General features: G+C 31.9%; 2 protein-coding genes across 3 annotated transcripts; one reads left to right on the forward strand and one right to left on the reverse strand.

The window, feature by feature from the left end:
* The first annotated feature begins 9,110 nt into the window (after window positions 1-9,110).
* Window positions 9,111-12,468, forward strand: LOC116135540 (CBL-interacting serine/threonine-protein kinase 21). 2 transcript variants are annotated; one of them, XM_031421247.1, is made up of 15 exons: window positions 9,111-9,585; window positions 9,723-9,785; window positions 9,871-9,942; window positions 10,034-10,141; window positions 10,233-10,304; window positions 10,410-10,463; window positions 10,574-10,699; window positions 10,778-10,867; window positions 10,950-11,075; window positions 11,184-11,291; window positions 11,381-11,506; window positions 11,582-11,653; window positions 11,727-11,801; window positions 11,882-11,991; window positions 12,071-12,468. In XM_031421247.1, exons 1-15 carry the CDS (start codon window positions 9,424-9,426, stop codon window positions 12,126-12,128), a joined length of 1,422 nt encoding a protein of 473 aa, XP_031277107.1. In that variant the 5' UTR covers window positions 9,111-9,423; the 3' UTR covers window positions 12,129-12,468. The 2 variants fall into 2 exon arrangements, with proteins under 2 accessions (XP_031277107.1, XP_031277108.1); XM_031421248.1 differs by having other exon boundaries at window positions 9,111-9,580.
* A 1,785-nt stretch (window positions 12,469-14,253) lies between these two features.
* LOC116135548 lies at window positions 14,254-20,796 on the reverse strand. Its single transcript, XM_031421262.1, has 10 exons — window positions 20,273-20,796; window positions 20,054-20,121; window positions 19,415-19,485; window positions 18,924-19,244; window positions 18,074-18,237; window positions 17,915-17,970; window positions 17,778-17,830; window positions 17,515-17,635; window positions 15,381-15,478; window positions 14,254-14,503 (listed from the first exon to the last, which is right to left on the reverse strand). Exons 1-10 carry the CDS (start codon window positions 20,584-20,586, stop codon window positions 14,432-14,434), a joined length of 1,338 nt encoding a protein of 445 aa, XP_031277122.1. The 5' UTR covers window positions 20,587-20,796; the 3' UTR covers window positions 14,254-14,431.
* Window positions 20,797-23,101: the final 2,305 nt, after the last annotated feature.

The following is a 23,101-nucleotide window of genomic DNA, read 5'->3' on the forward strand; positions in this document are numbered from 1 at the left end:
AGAAATCTATTAAAACAATTAATAATAGTATTTGAATATTTTTCAAGTCATGATCTCAAATAGAAACCAAAAATTTGGTTGAGTGAATTGCATAGTAATGTTGTTTTCTTGTCATTTACCCTTTGACAAGATCTTACCTAAATTAATTGATTATTTCTGTCTTAATTTGGAAGGCCAATTTAATATTTCATAGATATAGAATAAAAGTATACTTTTTCCACCCAATACTTATAATATTTCAATTGACTAAATGGTAACTAAACAATAAAATCATGCTAAAGAATATTAATAATTTATATGGAAACGTCTGAAGTGCATGCATGTTTGTTTTCATTAATAAAATTAATTTACTCAATGAAACGTCATGGATTGCGTCGTTTTGTCGTCAATTACTGTATATTTCTGTTTTTTTTTTTTTTTCGTCTTTCTTATGGATTGAAATTAATAATAAAATATCAAATTTAGTACAATTAAGAGTTTAATTTGGTATAATCTTTTAAATGCATTTAGAAATTAAAAATAATAAATCATTTTTTTAATTTAATTTAATTTGATCGTACAATTTAATAAAAGTAAGACTACGAAATTGAGTTATATTTTCATAAAATAATAATAAAAAAAAACTAATTTCGTTTGCTGGTGCGAGGTACTAAGTTTAAACGTCTTAGTGAATTTTAAATAATATAATATACACCTAAACTGGATTTTTTTTTTTTTATATTTTTTAAAGATATTTTTAGAAGGTATTTTTTGTTAGTTTCAATGGTTTTTTTTTTTTTTGTAATTTTAAGGAGTATTAATTATTTTTTAATCGTTGGAACGCTAGAAAATTAACAATCACCCAGGTAGATGAAATTAACTATATATTCTTAGTAAATTAAAATCTATAATACACATTTATTACTAAAAAAATAAACTATATTATTAACTATAGTATACTCATGGAATATCCTTCATTTTATTCATGGATTTACTCATTTATGATGGACTTGGATGTAAAAACTTTTGGTGGGCATTTATTATTTATGTGTCTATAAATTTACACAAGATTTGAATGATCTTATTACATTATTTTTTATTGTTTATGTGGGTGTCAAACTTTTATTAATAAATTGAAGCATAATCAACCTTTTAGGGTTAACAAAACTACGACTTTGGTTTAGAATAACAACAGGAAGCATAGTAATGGCATTTGACGAATTCTGAAAAAACTATGGTCTTGGATGACAATAGTAATAACTATTTAAGTTTGAATTCAATACAATCCGATAAAATATCGACAAAATAATTGTCACTTTCATCTAAACTTTTAAATCCTTGTGAATATCATTATCTAAATGATCGTTATCATAATGGAGCATTATAATCACATTGAGAAAATTGGCACTTTCATTTAAAACAATAAATTTAATAATCAAAGAATTATTGTAATTTGTTACCATATATGTAGTAAAATAGCGACCAATCAAGAGATGGAAATAGAACAATGATGAAATTTAATATAATTATTAGTGGTCCAATATCCTGGGAGATATGACATTTGAACTACAGTCCAGGAAAGTGATTTTTTTTTTTTTTTTTGAATTATTGCTATTTCTAATATCTAATTTAATTATTTTGACATGAACTTCCAATTTGAGTTGTCAAATTAAATATTTTAATTTTAATTATAGAAGTTATAAGTTTTAATTTTATAAATTGAAACAAATGTAAGATATAATCTCAATTAATAAATATTAGTAACAATAATTAAAAGAAAAGATGAGTTTGTTTGTGACTGAGTCAACAGCCGACAAACCGTACAAAACAATAGAATCGGACATTTGGACCTTAAAGATCAAGATATAGTTCAAATCAAATTTGGTTTCATGTTTAAGAAGATAAAATGATTGAAGGAAATTAAGTTTTTGTAGGGAAGGTTGTTTCTACCCAAATTAAAAACCAATATTAAATAGAAAAAAAAAAAAATTGTGTTGAATATTCAATTACATTCCCTTTAGCTAAAAGAGTTTAACTTTCAGCAATTGTCGACAATTTTTTCAAGAAATTATTTCAAGGCATTGCAGAGCCGCAAAATGAGTATAATTAATTAATTAATTAACCATGAGAAACTTTAAATTAAAACCCATCTAACTTTTTTTTTTAAAAGAAGTTAGATGGGTTTTAATTAAAGTTGGTGCAATTTAGATTTTTGCAATCTGCCAATCAAATACTAATTAAGTTGGTAATCCTTCAATTCATGACATTGACAATTCGCAATAATTAAAATTACATTATATATATATATATAGCTGAATACCCATCTTAACGACACGTGACATATTTTAGAAGCTCTAGAATTGTTCTATTTTGACACATTAAATTGACAATTAGGATTTGTGGTTTAATAAACTCAATCAAATTGCTTCTTCTTGACATATTGGGTTTATATTTATTGCTCTACCTTGATATATTAGATTTGTATTAATAATTAATAATGAATAAAATTTGTATTAATAATTAATAATAATACTAATTATATAGGTGCATTACATTGACATTCCAAAGATCTAATCATAATGACACATTGAATTTGTGATTGCCATGTGGTTGAATTTTATTGGTGATGATGTAGACAATATTAATTATTGCATTGGTATTCTAAAGTTGGATGTGTGGTTTCGTGAGATATTAATGCACTGCATTGATATTCCAATAACAATAATATAGGTGAATTGCAATGGCACTCCAAAGCTGTAACTATTTTGACGCGTTGGATGTGCATTAATAACAAGTATACAGATGCATTGGATTGCTATTAATAATTGTGATTTAATGACATCTGTTTAGGATTGTTATTAATAATTATATAGGTACATTGTATTGACGTTGCAAACATTTCTTCGTATTTAATTGTGTTGGCATTCGAAATGTCTAAATAAGGGGTTATGAAATGGGCGTATGTTCAGTTGTATATCATCGATGTTAGTTGGTGTCAACAATAAGTCTGATCTTTTATTAATTGTTTATAGGTCTTGTTAGTTTGTGTTAATAATACATATGTTCTTTATGATTTTGTTAATCGATGATTTTTTATTTATTTATGTTTTTGCTGTTGTTTACAGGTCAAAGATTCATGAATATGCATGAAATAAAGGTAGAATGTCCGATTGATATTATCAAATGAGTTGTTATTTTGATTCATTTTTTTGAACTGTAAGTATATCTTCTAACTATTTTAATAAGAAATCGTAAGTACATCTCCTAACTATTTTAATTGTTATTATTTGATTGAATGATTATTTTTGTTCGGTCAATCTATTTGAATAATTAATTGTGTTAGTCCTGCCGAACGATAAGTGCATTCCTTAACAATTTTAATACGAAGATTAATTAACTTTTGTTGATTTCATTTTCAGGTAACAGTTGTTATATGAATGAATAATTATTCCTTAACAATCTTAACATGAATATCGATTAAATTTTGTTATGTGTGTTTTCAAGGAAATGTTCATGTACTTTACTAAGATCAAATCGAGGATGATCTTATTATCAGCCGAACTGTGAATATATGGTATATCTATATTAGTAAAAACAACTCATTTTTGTTGAATATGTTTTCTGTAAAAATATTAGTGTATTTTAATTTGTTATATGAATTATTAATTGTTTATGTCCTGCTAATGTGCGAGTATATATATTAAATGAATTAATTTTGGTTGATTCCATTTTCCAATTAATATGTATTATTTGAAATATTTCTTATTAGTCCTAATATGATAATTCCTTAAATTTGGGTTAAGTAAACCATTCATTTTATCATCACACGTATTTCGGTTTATATTGAACAATCAATAGTTAATTGACCATAACTTGCTCAATAAAAATTCAATTGATGTGAGGATTGAATCTTTAGAAACTAGACATACAGGGCTTTAATTTGATATATTATACGCTTAATTTGGATAACTGTAACCCCACTGCCGAACCATTCCTTTTATCATCACACATTTCGGTTTCCCTTGTTTCTTAATTTTCACTGAACAGTCGGTAGTAAATTAGCCCTAACTTGCTCAATTAAAATCCAATTGATGAGCGGTTTGAATATTTGAAAATTAGATAGATAGAGATTTAATTTGATATATTATACGCTTAATTTGGATAACTTTAGCCCCACTGTCGAATCATTCCTTTTATCATCACATACATTTCAGTTTCCACTAAACAGTCAGTAGTAATTTGATCATAACTTGCTCAATAAAATTCCAATTGAGGAGCGGTTTGAATATTTAAAAACTAGACAGACATATCTTTAATTTGGTACATTATACGCTTAATTTGGATAACTATAGCTCCACTGTCGAACCATTCTTTTTATCATCACATATATTTCAGTTTCCACTGAACAATCAGTAAATTGACCATAACTTTCTCAATAAAACTCCAATTGATGAGAGTTTGAATCTTTAGAAACTAGACAAATAGGGCTTTAATTTGATATATTATACACTTAATTTGGATAACTATAGACTTACTGCCGAACAATTTATTTTATCATCACACATATAAAACAAATTCAATTTTAGTGGTGACAAAGGAAAACAAATATTGATTTGTAGTTTTAATTATATTTGTTCTATCTCTTTTTGTTAATTTTTGGATTGATTTTGTTATTTGATTTGTGGGTTTTGTGGGTTTTACAATTATCGTCTTTCTTTAAGATGCTATCATCAAATGCTTTTTTTGCTATAGGTGGTAGTCAATTCTATTTGCAGCAAATAGATTTGTGTTACATGACTTTTATCTTCATAGCTTCTTCAATGCTTCAATTTTGTTGCCTTCAGATTATAATGTTGGAGTTATTGTTGATTTCTATGTGAGTTTTCTTTTCAACATTCTTAATTTTTTTAATTTCTAAAATAATAATAATAAAAATAATTCATTTTTTCTTCCCAACAATCAAAATCAATTTTTTCGTTTGGCTCTGCAAGTCTATTGCTTAAAAGTTCACATTTTTTAACAATGTTTCTCTTTCTCTGATTGATTTATAGACTTATTAATGATACCCAGTAGGTTATCCTACAAATTTTTTTGCATTTCTTGACAAAGTTTTAAACTTTGGTTGCAGATGTTAAATGTTGATATATTTGAAAAGAACCCTGATGATATAGACTTTGAGTTCAATTTGTAAATATTTTAATTATCAATTTAATATAAAATGAGTTTCAATACAGAAAATATATATTTAAAACACAAAAAAACCAATAATAATGTAAAAAATATATAATTAACATACTCGTGCAACGCAACTTGAAAATAAATATAAGTTACAGAAATTGTGGAAGGTCAATATAAATTTTAAGTTTAAATAGTTGATCTTGATAATATTCATGTGATATTAAATATCATGTACAATTCACTACAAAATACTGACATCGAATATCAAAGACATGTCTGCAAAAATAATATCAATTATACAGGGTGATGATCTTGAAAATATAATTAGACCATATAATATTCATGTGATCTTCTCAAGTTGGATGAATGATTTAATGACATCTACCTAAGATATTAATAATTATGTAGGTGTATCTTAATACAACTTTATACTTCATAATTATTAATTTTATCTTAATACAACTTTATATATATATATAAAATTTATATTTACTTTAAAATTTATATAATTTAACAATTATTATGTCTTAATCTAATTAATTTATTTTGTTAAAATAAATTTGTTTATTATCTATAACCCCAAAGAAGGAACTAAAAATAGGAAAACCTTAAGTGGTCGGTGGGGTTTGATTCATGATCATTTGATATTATATTGCAAATACAACTTGATATATAACTTTTGTATCAGAGTTGACTAGTTGTAACGAAGGAAACCATCAATTTTAATCAACTCCCACAACGTGCTTTTCAACAAGCTTTGTTAGTAATTCTAACAACTATATATATTATTTTTCAATTTAACATAAACAAAAATTCTCCTGCAGTTAATAAACAACTAGTGAGCTACTTGAACTTATACTATTAGAAGTTAAATATACATTTAATAAATTACCCTTTAACCTTTTAGAATTTTTGTTATTTAATCATAAAAATTATAAATATAATATTATTAAAAATAGAATACTTATACCCAATGAAATAAATTAAAACACGGACCAAAGTTAAATTAAAATTTAAAACCACACTAGCACTGTTCTAATTTCACCTAATTTTCACGTGCCCTTCTAGACTGCTACTACAATTACAAAAATATTATGGACTTTAATTAGTAGTGGCATAATGTCATATCAAAGTAGTTGAGATTTGGATTAACAATTATGATTTTAAAAGCTCTTTAATATTAAAAATTTGTTAATTTTTTTTTTTTTTAATGTCATTAATCCTTACCCAATTCTACATTATACAATAAGTTAAGTATTTCATATACTAAACAATTTTTTAAGATTTTATCCAATATGGGAATACAATTCATAAATATAAATAACAGGAGTGAATACTAATTCTGCCAACTTTATATGTAAATTTTAATTAATTCATTAATATTTTTAAAATATTAATAAATTGTTTAGTATGTGAAATACTTAATTATGCATCACCAAACAATATATATAAAATGTCAACTACATATCTTATGATTATTAAATTTTAACTGTTGGTTGATGATAAAATAAAATAAAAATAAATAAATAAAAACTCATTGACTCTCCAACTTGTTACATTTAATTCATTTTTCTTTAAAAATAAGAGAGCAAAAGATTAAGAAAACCCCATGTGGTTGCCAACTTGTTAATAAAAACTCATTAACTAAAAGCATTTCTTAAATGAGATTTAATTGAATTAATTACAGTCCGTAAATCATGGTCAAATGTTTGAACATGTGCGGTTGTTATCCACCAGTAACGTAATATTACTTTTATAAAATACATTATTTTTTTTTTTAGTTTAAATATCTTTGTAATATAAATTAAATCAATAAATCCGAAGAACTGGGATACGCAACAAATCTTAAGAGGGCATCGACAAGCTACAGATAACTACGACTTAAAAAAAAATAAAAAATAATCACCATTATCTTATATAAAATGATATTTGAGATAGTGTATAATAGAGGGTTTTATTTTATATCAGGATTTAAATAGTTAGAAATATACAACCCATTAATCAAATGAAAAATACCTTTAACCAATACCTATTTAATGTATATTAGTTGTGTATTTAATGTACAAGTAAGTGGTGTACACGTGTGATTTTTTATCTAAATTTTGTGGTATATTAAGCACAAGGGTGTAGGTAGGAATATACAGCCAACATTTAAAAGCACAACTACAGTTCAAACTTTGGGAAACACAGCTAGGTTAACTAGGAAATATTGGACTTATTTGTCTCTTAAATATCTTGTACATTGTCATTGAGATAAGGCTGAAAGTCGAGCTAGAAAGCAACTGTAATTAATTGTTTCACACCTGCCTTCCAATTTTATGACTTTCAGGTGAGGGTACGGTGTTTTACAAATCTAAAGTCTTATTTCTAAAGTGTGAAATTTATAGCTTGTGCGTAAAATTTGGACTCATTGTTCGCTTTTCAGATGCTTAGTGTGTATGTATGCATGTATGTGTATTCAATGCACACATGTACTATGGGTATACATTATACAACGCACACACGAGCGTGTACACTTACACGTATTAAATCTACTACTCAATGCATGTACAAGCACACGCATATTCAATGCACACATGAGCATACACATATGCAAATACGTATTCAACATATGTAATCATGCATGCGTGCTTATTCAATGTGCACACGTATATATTCAACTCATGCATATCTACGTTTATTCAATGTACACAGCATGCAAATGCATGTATTTGATGCAAGCACGCATGACATACAAGCACACATCCAATGTTCACACATGTATGCATATTCAAATCACGAGAGCATGAAAACACAAGGGATATATGAAATTAATCCTTTTAAAAAATAAAAATAGTACTCTTGAACTCTAGAATCCTCCAAAGTCAATAAACGCAGTAACAAGTAAGTATCTTATATAGTTGCTATGCCTTATAAGTGGAACTAACTCTCAGTGGTAGCTGCGGTATGAGCAATGGTCATCAACCAAATAATTGCAGCTACCCACATATCAAAGACCTATGAACTTTCTAAGACACAATAAATAAATTAATCAACACCAAATGAAATAAATAAATAATTCATATAAAAGCAAGATAGCTTACAAGAAACCATACCTCGGCGTTTGATAAGGTCAGTTCTCCTTTTTGACCCATATAGATCATGTGATCAAATCTTCCCTAGCTCACTCATGTAAAGAAACGTTTCTGTCATTTGACAATACTCGCACGCGACTCAATTTAAAAAAGACCACCGAAATTTATAATAATAAATTAAAATTAAAATTAAAACTTTAAAAGGAAGTCATGCACTGATACTAAAATAGGTTAATAAAATTTTCTTTAAAAGTATTCTAATTTTTTTTTTTATTGGGTGGGGTGGCAGCTATTAAAAAGGGCAAAACACCGGCCAAATTTGTGAAATTCAAATGTTTATTTATTAATTACCATTTTTTACCCTTTTTTTTTGGCTATTAATCTTAAAGTAATGTTATTTTTACATTACTCATTATACCATTTTTATCATATCTGACATATCCAAACAAATTTTTAATTATTATGAATTTTTAATATTATAATAGAATTATTATTAGTAAAATGATTAAGAGAAAAGTGTAAAAAACTGGCGTAAAGATAGTGGTACTCTTAATCTTATCCATTACTCGGGACTTAATTTCATGATAATGTGGCCCAATGAAATGGGAACACATGGCGAGAGCAAACTTCATAAAATAAGAAAACATAGAGGGTTGGCCAAGTGAGCAAACGTGGCAGTATGCCATTGGATTCTGTGGAACCCAAAAGAAACAGCGCATAGTAGTCACTTAAATGACCGTTTCTAAGACAAGTAGACAGCCCATCCAACCTCCATTCAAAACTAAAACTCCCTCGCGCACCAACTAGCCAAAGAGCCAACTGGTCATCCTTTCTTTCTCTGCAAATAGTAGACGACACAGAAATGAACCTTTTAAGCCTTTTATACACACATGGTTGTAAAATGTAACTCACACAAAATAAATTTATCTTTTCTAAAGACATGAGAACCTTATGTATGGCAGCTGCGCAGAAAAATCACGAGACGTCTTCAACCCAGATTAACCTGATCGGAGCCAATTTTGACAGAGATTTATTACATAAAGGATATAAAGAGCATTTGCAAGGTGTTTAGAAAACCAGAATTAGTTTCCTTATTCGAAGAAGACAAAGAAGAACAACACAACACAACAACAGCAATAATAACAAGAAGAAGAAGAAGAAACTGAGATTTAGAGTTTGTTAATCTTGCAGAATGGGACATGCTAACTACATAGGGAAGTACCATCTTGGGCGAACAATTGGAGAAGGTACTTTTGCGAAGGTTAAGCTCGGAGTAGACACCACGAATGGACAATATGTTGCAATCAAGATCATTGATAAGCATATGGTCTTGGAAACTGATCTCAAGTGTCAGGCGAATTTCTAAACCTTCTCTTTGTTCATTCTTCTTTTTGATTGTTCTTTTCTGGCTCCTTACAGAGAAATAAATCTGTTATAGAAAAGAGCAGTGCCAAATTGATTACTTCTAACTCTTCCAAATTCAAACTACAGGTACAAAGAGAGATAAGAACAATGAAGCTTTTGCATCATCCCAATATTGTTCGTATACATGAGGTATGTTTTACAGTTTCAGATTAATAAAAATTCTTGATTGTCCCCGGAATTTTTCCTTCTTATGCCTAATTTGAGTTTGATACAGGTAATCGGCACAAAGACAAAGATTTATATAGTAATGGAATATGTATCAGGAGGACAACTCTCAGACAAATTGGTAAGAATCATCAAATTGAATCTTGGATTCAAAAACTCTATTCAAGAGATAGTTTCTAATGACATTTTTTAATCGTCAATGCTCCACATAGTCATATGTGAAGAAGCTGAGTGAACCAGAGGCAAGAAAAATTTTCCAACAGCTGATTGATGCAGTTGACTATTGCCATAACAGAGGAGTTTACCATAGAGATCTAAAGGTCCATATATGATATAACTAACTTTCTCTACCAGTTATTCTCTTCATAAGAGTTGGTATTGACAAACTATAATCTTGCTAAATTTCTACAGCCAGAAAACTTGCTTCTGGATAGTAAAGGAAATCTCAAAGTATCCGATTTCGGACTTAGTGCGTTGCGGAAGGTAAAAATATTATTTTCTAGTTTCCTGATATTCATTTATTATTAAAGTTAATAGGTAATTGCTTCAGTTTCACTAATGTGTGGCTGAAAATCTAATCAATAACAGCCTGGAGACATACTAACGACAGCCTGTGGCTCCCCATGCTATGTAGCACCAGAGGTAAGAAAAGTGCAATACAAATGGAAACAAGAATTTAATCTTTGTTTAATACAAAACCATACCTGAATTCCTTTAATGTCACGACTGATGGTTCATCTTCTGGTGAATAGCTGCTCTCAAACAAGGGCTACGATGGAGCAGCCGCTGATGTTTGGTCATGTGGAGTAATCCTTTTTGAACTACTAGCTGGTTATCTACCATTTGATGATCGTAACCTAATGGTTCTGTATAGAAAGGTATGCTTTTATACATAGAATTTGACTTTGTGTTTTATCCCAACATTCATCTCCACTGATATCAATTTCTGTATAAAGATAGCCGGAGCAGAATTCAAATTTCCTAATTGGTTTACAGAGAGTCAGAAGAATCTAATCTCAAGGATACTAAATCCAATTCCAAAGACGGTATAATACCAAAACATTCTAATTCTATTTGAACTTTTTAACTAGAGTAATCCCATAATAATTTCTTCCTTAACTACTACAGAGAATAACAATGCTAGAGATCACTGAGGATTCATGGTTTCAAACAGATTATGAACCTTCCTGCGTATATCAATCCGATGATAAAATCCATTTGGATGATGTTAATGCTGCTTTTGATTCAATTGAGGTAAGCCCTCTATATGGTAGTAAGACACAGTTTCGTAATTTTATCTAGATGTCCGAAATTATCAAGCCAAGGGTAATTTTATCTAAATGTCTGAAATTCTTTGAGCAGGAGAAAGGTGCAGAGTCAAAGATTCGCAAATCTCCCAGTTTTATAAATGCTTTTCAATTGATAGCAATGTCACATGACCTAGATTTATCAGGTCTCTTTGAAGGACAGGCATGTTCACATTTCAGAACCTAGAATTTATCTTTCTACAATCTTCATTGGTTCTCTTGTATAATGTTAAATGAAACCTTTTGGCTCAGGATGACATGAAGACGACAACAAGGCTTGGCTCCAAGCTTCCAGTCACTGAAACCTTAAAAAAAATAGAGGCTGCAGCAATGGACGTTAGTCTGTCAATTGAAAGGCAAAGGATGAACAAATTCAAGGTAAAATCTGTTTCTTACTGAGGATGGATTTTTCTATTCCTGTGCGACTACTGACTTTTTGCTCAACCATTTCAGATAAAAATGCATCCGAAACTGAACCAGAAGATGACTAGATGTTCCAGATCACATTATGACCTCTCAGCAGAGGTAAATAATTTTAATAGCTCTTACTGTAAGATAAGTAGCACAGAGCTTTACCACCATATTTGTCAAATGTCAGGTTATTGAGGTTGCTCCAACTAATTGTGTCATAGAAATATCAAAATCAGCAGGGGAGCTAAGAGTGTACAAAGAGGTATGGTGACTTCTCTAAGAGCTGATCATGTCTGTGAAGAATTAATGAATTTCTACTGACCTAAAAATATTAATGATCAGTTCTGCAAAAGTTTATCAAGTCTGCTAACAGAGAAATCTGATGTATCACCTCAAGTGCAAGATTCCAAGGAAGTCCGAGTCACCAGCAGAAGTACCCAGAACATAGAATGGTAAATCTGAAACCAAATTTGCAAGGGAAAATATAGCATAGAATTAACTGCACCTCATAAACTGTTTTCCAATATGCAGCTCTGAAGACAAAAAGGATATAGAAAATAAAGACAACCGAGGTTATTCATCGTCTTAAATTATCAGCCATAATCCATCTGTCTCAACTTCCTTCACCCGAAGTGCCTATGGTTGCTCAAAGAAAATGAAACACAAATCTTTATGGAAACCTTTATTTTCAAGTGCAGAAATAAGTTTATAGTATGAAGGGTGGTACTACCAATGCATAAGTATCCAAACAAAGTCAAAACCATTTCACAATAACTATTTGCTCACTTGAGATGTATATCTTGTCATTCTTTTTCATCTTCCTTTTCCAAGATGTAAATTAGAGGTTGAAGTTTTTAATCAATTTTTTTCACTGAAAAATAAATGATATCTAAAGAGATTCCAAAAGTGTCTCACTTTATCCTGTTTCAGCATATTTTGTTTTGTTGTTTCAGCACATTTTCCTTTTTGTGTATAGTATGTATTCATTATGAAGTAAAGAATATTTCCTCGAGCAATTGCAATCAAGTATCAAGAGAGATAGAATCTATTTGTTTTCTCTAATGCTGAATTGAGTCTCGAATCACATTCCAAATAAACAATCCCTCCATAGGTGTTGCAAACACAAACTTTGCACCTCAAATCCAGCCTGTTTGAAGCCACCCAAGTAATTAAAGCATTGAAATAGCAATATTCTCCTATTAATTAATTCACTTGTTGGTCCATGCATTTCCCTACTTTCCCTTCCTGACACAGTCCACCTTATTAAAAACCTCATCTACAGGTCAACATATTTGTATATCAGATCTTAGAAATACGACTAAATCTTGAAGAAACAGGGAATTAATATATGGAAATGAAGCATATGAACACATATTCTGCACAAACAATGAGTCAAGAGTAATGAGAAGCTATTCAAACTCATTGCAGATAAAGTAATTAACCATATTTAATTACGGTGATAGAAAATTGAACCATTCACCAGATATTCTCAAAGCTAGATATAAAGAGTACAGATATTAATAATCTACTGCTACTCTATACTTATTTAAGGCACAGAACAAAACAAATCATTTCGATTATTATATAAATAATTTTAAATAGATCATAAGCTGCGTAAAATTTGGTTAACGGTGTTTCCATTGGTCAATCATTTCATATAATAGGGATTTGGAAGGTCCGCATATCCATCGGTCAATAATATAAAATGGATTTATGAAATTCACCCCACTGCTCCAAAGATTTTTCTAGCACCAACAAAAATCATCTTACCTATCTCATTGGAAATTTAGAACAGTTTGTGCCTTACAATAAAGATAGGTTATATATCTTCCAAATTTTTTTTTTCTTTTTTATTTCCAAATTTTTATGTTTTTTATGTGTGCCCTTAGACAAACTGGTATGACCATTTGCTGAACAAGTTACGAAGTAAGAATCAGGCTCCCATCTAGTCAATGATGCACCAAACAAGAAATGGATTTATTGCTTAAAATGAGCTGAAGGGTGGTCATAGATTATGAGTACCATTATCTTCTTTTTTGCCAGAAAAATAAAAAATCAGATTTATAAAAGCACAGGGAGAAAAGGATATACATATAGCAGGACCAAACATAACTAGCAGAAAGAGGCAATAGTTCATCTCATCTTTACAACCAAAAACATCATACACAAATCAGAGAAGTTGAGGAAAAAAGCCAGTCAAAATCCCAATGTTTGTATCTGTAATTAGGCTTACTAAAAGGCAAAGGAGGCCAGAGAGAGAGGAAATCAATGAACTTAAGAATGCCTTACCTTATACGAACTTTGGGGTCTCCTAAATTGCCATCTTCACCTGAAATTTAGAAAGTCAAAACCTTAAATCTCAAGGGAGATTTTGATTAGACATGAATTCCTAAATCTTAAGCAGCAATACAGTTGACAAGTGAATGTAGACAAATCCTCACCAATTACTAAGTTCTGGATATGACAATATTCATCTGTCTACATGGTTAGAAATCAATGGATATCTGAACCATATGCTGTGCAGGATGGTCTATTTTGATTCATCAAGCATTCATTAGAATAGTTTCCAGATTCAACAAACCACCAATAGAGTTGTCTAAATTTAGCAACATATAAGTTATCGAATTTCATTAAATATAAGCCCTAATAACAATATATGGAAAAATCATGTTCCATTTTATAAATTAGATTAATGTACATAAGATATGAAAAAAACACTAAAATAAAGAAAACAGAGGTACTCTGCAGAACCAATACGCCCCTACAATAACACAAAAATATACACAGCAGCATCTTTATGCTTGACAATGACATTATACACTGAATGAAGTAACCGAACCACATTGGGACCATGAAGATATATTTATCACAAGACTCCAAACTTGCAAAGGACTACAAAAGGAAGTTATCTATCATATGGAAGACCACATCGGCACCGTCCGAATTCAACCAATAGCTCTTCACCTGATTGCACATGCAAATTACAAAAATGAGAAACTCACGACAACATCAAACATTAAGTCAGTGACCATTAATTTGCAAACTCTAACTTTGTAAAGACCATAAAGTGAACCATCACAACAAAAAAATATTATTTATCCTCAGAATGACAGAGAGCAGAAATTAGTGGTGGTATTTGTTATAAAAGATTGCTGAAAGAAAACGGATATCACCTCTAAACTATGTAGCAAGTTACATCTACATGAAAGTGGATGGCTCATTCCTGGGAAATCTTTACATATGTTCCACTAAATTCCCAATCAGACCATGAAAGTTGAAATTTTCACCTTCAAGGAGGTTAAGCTACTACCCAACCCACAACTTTATGTTGATACAAAACATCCAATAGAATAGTATTTAAACTCTAACATCATCCTCCTAAGAGTAAGGTAAATGGATTGAACACAACTACAAGCATAACATGAAGCACAACACCACTGCAATTTATTACATTTAATAAATAAATGGGAAGATTAATAAGACTGCCTGGTCAAGCTTGATGCCATTTTAAGTTACCACTCAACGTAAAAGGCTACAACTTACAACAAATACAACTTAATAGAATTTAATTAATACAATGGACGGATTTTAACACAAGATTACTTGGTCAAGCTCTAATGCCATGTTAATTTATCAACAGCATTTTAGCTCTGATAAATGATTTGTAAATAGAGAAAAATATTATGATTTAATTGTTATATTAGCAAAGGTAGGCTGTTGCATTAATCTTAAACAAGAGTCTAAAATGTGATAAAAGAATTCATCAGATTCAGAAAAAAGTATATAAGCAGTGGAAAAATGCATGGGGAGAGTAGAAAAGCCAACTGGCCGCAGAACTTGCCTGAATGGTGGTATGAGCAACATACCGTTGCCTGCTTTTATGAAAGCTAACATCCACACGTTCCCAAGGTACTTGAGTGAGGCCTCTAATCATCTCCTCTACAGTTGAAATAAGAATGCTTATAGTAACCATGAAACACTTAAATTGTTAAGAAGAATACAAGAAAAAAGGTTGAAAGGCAAATAAAGATCAAACGCAATGATTGTAGAATAAATGCAGGACACAAGCACGGAACAAGCATGACAACAAAACATGGCATAAATCTAACTGCAAAATCAACCAACTAATGTGAACATAAGCAGCAACCAATAAAATAAATGAATATACAAATAAAATACGAGAATTAATTGTATCCAAAAATAAAATTTGTTTAGTACTATTCCCATAAAAGACATATTCCTTTCTCTAACTATGCAACAAAAATGCAATTCCTTATGCTTGTAAATTTTACACCACAGGAAATATCATGTAAGATTGACAAAAATATCAGCCAGTCAAAGAGCAATTTTTTATTGCAACATTTCTTCACATAAAACAACAATGTTCAACATATAGACACTAGCAAGATCAGTGAAATATGAATATATTTGAAAAATGAGTGACAATAGTCATGTGCAGAAAGATCAAACATTATAATCAGAAACTTGAGTGAAATAGAAGCTACTCATGAATCTTTTCTAAGTTTCTGGCTTATAAGATTCCACTTGCTATTTCATCTGTATAAGTGTGTGTGCAGGTGTGTATCATGTCATCTTCCAACATTTAGACCTCATCACTTTCACATGTTTAGTACTGCTGTATCATTTACAATGGCTTCAATCCTAGACCTGATAGTGCACCAGGGTTATTGGATATCGGTGATATTTCAGATCTCTCTAACTTGAAGTAAAAATATAGTTTCTATGTATCGCAACCATCAAAATAACCCCTTTTAATTAAAAGCTCAGTAGTTCAATTGATTTCCTTTTCATTTAAAACTGAAATTCAATTGGACCTAAAGACTAATTGGATAAAGTAATGGATATGGTTTTCTATAATTTAAAACAAAATCTTAATTGGAGAAAGTGATGGATATGATTTTCTATAATTTAAAACAAAATCTTTTATTTCAGGTGAAAAGTACCATAAGAATTTTTATAATTTCTTTTGTCAAAATGAAAACATTAGACACCCAAAACAAGAAGCCAAAGCGTTTCTTATAAAAACATATTAACATACTAAAAGAAATCAGTCCAAGTGGAACAGTCACACAAAGGAAGATCAAACATTATAATTGGAAACTGCTGTGTGAAATAGAACCGACCGATTACCCATGAGGAATTAATTAAATGGTCAAAGTGCTCTTACAAGGTCTAGGGTCCAAATCCCCTCATGGGAACCTACATGGCCAAAGGCCATTGTTTCACACTTCCCAAAGATTGTGGGTTCTGGCAGGGGCTGCAGTTTTGAACTCAAGTTCGCGAAGTGAGTTCGGAGAAAAAATAAAAAAAAATTGGCCATTGTTTCCCAATTCTCAAAGATTGTCGGGTTTGGTGGGCGTTTGAGTTTTGAATAAGTTCGTAAGAAAAGTTCGGGGAAAAAAAAAACTACTCATTAAGAATGTCACTCACCATTTCCCGTGCATGTGTGTGTCTGGCATGCATGTATGTACCATGTAAAATTTCCGTAATTTATACACCATTGCTTCACATGATTGATACTACTTTCATCACTTAAGATGGCTTCAACCCTAGACCAGATGTGTCCCCACAGTTTCTTTTTTTTTTTTAATTTTTTTTGGGTAAGTTGTCCCCACGGTTTTTGGTTTATTGAGAATTGATATTTCAGCTCTCTTTTCAACAAGAAAGAACATAAGAATTCTCTGTGTAGCAGCCATCAAAACAATCCTCTTCAAAATGGAAGTTCACTTAATCAATTGTTTTTCCTTTTCTTGTAATTGTTAAAATTCATTTTGAACAAAACAAAAGACTAATTACAGAAAGAAATGTATGCGTTTTTAAGTATCAAAATATATATATATTCTCAAAGTGAAACCTTTAGATGCTCAAAAGAAGCACTTGGAAATACACAATCTTTGACATTTTGCTTTTTCCTAATGATTCACCAAAGGAACACCTAAAGAAGTTCAACATACCTTCCAAGTCAATCGGTTTCTCTCCAACAACAGACAATGCTTTATTGTTATTGTTATCCACAGTTGCTTGTTCAATGTGAACAATATGAGGATATTTTTCATCAGTCGTGAGAAGATTGGACTGAAAATGAAGAGGAAGAAAGAAAAAGGGGATGGATTTAGTTAGAGTAATGTCTCACTGAACATATATGCACTTTTTTTTTCCTATTAGGAACCAAGCAGACATTTAATGCGTCAATGCAAATAAGAAAAACAAACCTCACCTTTGGAAGTTCATGTTGACGCCGGATTGATGATGTTCGCCACCCAACCATATCTTCAAGATTAGTGAAGGCAAACATGATTTTACATAAAAGACCAAGAAAAGAACTTATCTAATTTATCTATTCAACAAGGATACGATCATAATTTGCATTTGCATAGGCCACACGGCGCTTAAATGCACGTAAAGCTGATCTACACATTATAAAGGGTTTATATGAATAATACAAAGTTATCTAATATTACTGATTCAAAAATTGAAAAAAAAAAAAAGTATTACAGATAAATTAACACTCACATGAATTTTAAATCATCCGAGTCGTTAACCATTTGAAGGAGAAGGGGAGGTTTTTCATTATCCCTATCATTGAGGAAGAGATGCTTCCCAGTCCTCCCAGCAACTAAATGTGCTGTTTGAGATGCTCTTCTCTCAAGAAATGGTAGGCCACAGAGAAGTGGCAGCTGTGGCAATAAGGAAACATCAAAAATCTTCTTGATATCATAACAGATAGAAGAAATACATAGAACAAAAAAGAAAAAAGCAAGAACTAAAACATAGCATTAGAATAACCAAAAAGTGAAAACTGCTCAAGATGCAGTACAACTTGTTAACAATACGTGTTTCACTATCCATCATATCACTATCCAGAGAATTGATGCTTATTCTTTCTTCCTTTTAATAAGACAAAGATCAATCATATTGACTGTAAAAATTTACACAAGGATGAACAAGTTGTCAGCCAGCAAAATAGAAAACTACTCACAGCATGCTAGTCCAGCAATAAACCTTTAAGAAATTCTGTACACTCCAAAAGAGTCCTGATTCTAAAAATATCAGAAAAAGATCCCAAAAAAAAGACAAAAACTCATCTAAAAATCAAAGACAACTGCTTCCCAGTTCAGAAGTCACCAGAGCCCAATGAAGTGAAAAAATGAACTATGTCTGATAAAAGAACGGTCATTTTCCCGAATCAATTATGAAGGATTTTCCTATTACAAGAAGTGTCAAATATTCTTTTCCTTTATCATTTTAAGCATCTTTTATAGTCAAAAGTCAAACACATTATGATCAAAATTCAAACCCTTAATGAAAACATACAACATAAGCATTCTATCATGGATAACATGTAAGAGAATGCATAGTCTACCTGTTTGTTTCCCCTTGAACCAAGATGTGGTGTTGCAAATGTTATGAAGTTCATGGGCTCCAATCCAGCAATTCTAGCTTCGCAAGGCTGCTCAAGCAATTGCATAGAATATTTTTTCTGCTCTTCACTTGGGGAATTGCCAGAAATACCAGTGGGGTCTAATCTTGGAGAATTCTCATATAGCCTCCTACCTGTGGCGTCTAATCTTGGAGAATTCTCATATAGCCTCCCAATTGCATATCTGGCAATGAGACCCCCTAAAGAATGAGCCACAAAGGAGATCTTTTGTACCTGAGGCCTATGGCTAACTACACGCCTTACCTGCATTAGATATTGATGAAGAACTAAAATTCGCATGAAATGTAACATGAAGAGTATCTCTATTTACTAACTAGTGAGAAAAAACTTTTCCAAGAAATTGTAGTTCATAGGTGTTCAACAATTTATGCATCCCTCAAAAGATGAAAGATCAAACTGTTATTACCGAATACCTCGTCAGCCAGCCTTTCACCCATTAAATCAACGCCATCGAATGTCAATTTTGAAGAATTGCATTCACTGCCTGCTCAGAGTATACTTAATCAGAAATAAGTATGTTACTAATCACACACACACACACACACACACACAAATAAAAAAAAAAAAAAAAGGTCCACAAATTGCTAGGCATGAAATACATCCAACATCATATGAAGAATGTCTACTGACAATTTTTTCGCACAATCCAACACTAATGAAACATTTAGCATATCAGTATTGGGGTAAAATGAATTCTTAACTTTGTTGACCAATGACCAGATGAGCACAATTAGACTCATGTTGCTAATAAGAAAAATATATATAGCTTGACCAAATTATCGAGTGAAAGCAAGCTTTTATAGTGTATCACTTACGCTGCAGATTCCACATAAATCCACATAAACCGCATTTCTTACATTAATTGCATGCTAGATTCATTCCGAACCGCCCAAAAAATACTATCCTATAGTCTAAAAATAGTGTGCCAATTTCCCTAAAAATGCGGACCAACTCGTTCTAACATATATATACATAATCTTAATGTAATTTTCAACTCCTAGAGTCTTCTTAATATGTATTCTTACTGAACATAAGAGACAAAAGTCACTCACGGTGCACAATCACTTTATCCGGAATCTTATTCACAAACTGCTCAGAAGCATATCTCCAATCCGCCGCACTACAACATAAACAAAAAATATATATTCAAATATAGTAGTAATTAATTTAAATCAAATTTAAAAAATAATAGTCAAGATTTTTAAGTTAAATACTTAAAATCACAAAAAAAGATCAAAAAACAAAAGAATAAATAATTGAATTAGTGGAACCTGCCAACAAGTCCATTAACCATGACAATAAGATGCTCGGGCGGCGGCTTGGCGGCGGCACTGAAGACATCTTCACCGCCGCTGTCAGCCTCCACTTTAAGAACTTTACTCCGGCGATCCTTGACGCAGCCGCCGCCCATCCTCCGAAGCCACTCCATGTTACAGTTACTCCGACTCCGATCCACCGAAAGCGACGACGGAGAGGAGGAGGTAGCAGTCAGTCTAGGTTTCGAAAGATGATCGAACGGACGGCTGAGATTGAGATTCGAGAGGAGGATCGACGCGGTTTGGAGCGGGCAAGTGGAGGCGATCATGCGGAGGAAATGATTTGCGAAAAAGTGAAAGTGAAAAGTGGAAGGGAGGAGAATTATTAATAGTTTTTGGTTTTCGAGTGAACTGACCGTTAACAGAAGGTCCTGTTGTCAAATTTGGTTTTGATTTTTAGGAGTTGAAAAAGGAACAGTGACAGAGGCGCCAAGAGAGCAGCTATTCAGTCAAGTTACAACGAAACTCGTTTCTGTTAGTTTCTGTGTTCACTTGCGACCATTTCTTTACCTATTTGTTGTGTTTAAAACCCTTTAAGCATTATAAAATAACAAAAATTTATTTAAGCTTTTTAAAATAATAAAGGGTGCGTTTGGTTCAATATTTTTACCCATATTCTCAACGTGATTTTACAAATAACGTTTGGCTTATTATTCAGACAATGCAATCCTGAAAATAACGTGATTTTACAAATAACGTTTGGCTTATTATTCAGACAATGCAATCCTGAAAATAGAATCTTGACAGTTTAAGACAGTTGAAGACAATTTGCGGTCCTGCTTTTATTTCACTTTCTCACTTTTCTTCACTGTTTCAGTGCTTCACCATTTCACTTTCTCAGTTTGGTTCATTGCTTCAGTGCTTCACCACCGTCACAAACCATCTTGTTACCCTTCCAACAAATTCTTCTCCAACATAATCTTCCACCTGCAAATACAAAACAAAGCACATTAGCCAAACGACCAGCCACCTGAATCAGAAAACCACCCCACAGCACCACCCAATCAATCTGCCAACATCATCACAACATAACCGCACGGCCACCACCCATCACCATCATCGTAAACCCACCACGAATACCCACCGACGTCACAGATCCACCACCGTGAAGCCCCGACGTCTCTGATCGTCACAACCCCATCACAACCACCCATGTACATTGTAGATCCACCACTATGAAGCCCCCGACGTCTCCGATAGTCACAACCCCACTGCAACCACCCACGTACGTCGCAGATCCACCACCGTGAAGCCCCAACGTCTCCGATCGTCACAAACCCACCACAACCACCCACGTACGTCGCAGATCCACCACCGTGAAGCCACAAACCCGTGAATACCTCCACCGGAAAGATCTGACTTCCGTGAAGGGAACACCGTGAACGGAAAAGGTGTTTTTGCTTTTTTTTTGCAAGTTTGTAAATCTGTTGTACAAAAGATGTGCGCATGAATTTGTTTGCGAATGAAGTTTGCGAGTTGAGTTTGTAAATCTGTTGATTTTTTTTTTGTTTTGCGGGTTTGTAAATATGTTGTACCCGTGAATTTATTCAGAGAAGGGAAAAAGACCCGCGAAGTTTGTGAATCCAGTTTCTCAGCTTTTGTGACATGTTTGTTTTCAAGACACCCAATGCAATTGTCCTAATTTTTATTTTTATTTTGGCTTTGTGTTAGTACTATTTTTTCCTTTTATTATGCCTTTTAATTTAGACTTTAATAATGCGTTTTATAATTGGTGAACTCAAAGTGATTTTTGCATATGAGAAACTTAGATCTGGTGGATTTGTTTGTGGGTTTAACGGTTTGAGCATGTGCCATGTTGCTTACAGTGTTTAGCATATGCGTCAAAATATTGTGCAGCTTCATATGTTATGCGTGTAACATACTGCATGTAATGGATAAATTTTGGGAGTAAAAAATTATTGGATTATTGGAAATATTTTTTTGGGATTTCACTAATTGATATATTTGTTCTGTAGATTCGACATCGTTCTTTAATTGTAAAAATAAATTACGCTCATATACACAGATGTCAATATAATTTGTCCCGACGTCGCATGATTGATTACTTCTTGCAGCAGAGGCGAAAGTTTCGACATTTTTCTAGACTTGGAGTTCGTCATACACCTTGTTGGTCGACATTGTCTGTATCTTCCCTGCATTGACGTCTTCAAGTAGTGTTGAATCGAACGAGGTATAAGTTTACCTATGTTTACTTGATTACGTTTACATGTGCGTATGTCTGTTTGTGTGATTCGTATGGTGACCCAATGTTGGTTGTCGTTCTCACCGTATTGTCCTTAGATGAGTGCTAACAAGAACTGGTCTGCTGAGATGACCCACAAATTTCTGGTCCTGTTGTCTGAGCGGGCGAAAACTTCGCATAGTACTTCAATAAAAATAGCAGATTACCAGGAAATGTTGGACGACTTATCATCAGTGGTTGGGAGGAGACTCAACGTCACACAACTAACCTCTAAGTACTTTTGCCTGCGAAGAGTATATCAAGCATGGCGGAAATTGTTGCAACACACGGGGTTCAAGTGGGATTATGAGTCACAAAGTCCAACGTGTCCCGTAGAGGTTTGGGAAGAATATGTGAAAATAAATTTTCAACTTGTTTAACTAATATTAATCAACGACACCGTAATTGTACGCATTTTTTTTCCAGACTGCCAAATATTAATATATTATTCTTTTGCATTACCAATAAAACCCACTAGCGCAACAATTCTACCACAAGGGACTTCCTCACAAGGAGCTTTATGAAATCACATTTGAGAAGAA

This window comes from Pistacia vera, unplaced genomic scaffold (assembly GCF_008641045.1).
Source record: "Pistacia vera cultivar Batoury unplaced genomic scaffold, PisVer_v2 Contig300, whole genome shotgun sequence".
Classification (NCBI taxonomy): domain Eukaryota; kingdom Viridiplantae; phylum Streptophyta; class Magnoliopsida; order Sapindales; family Anacardiaceae; genus Pistacia; species Pistacia vera.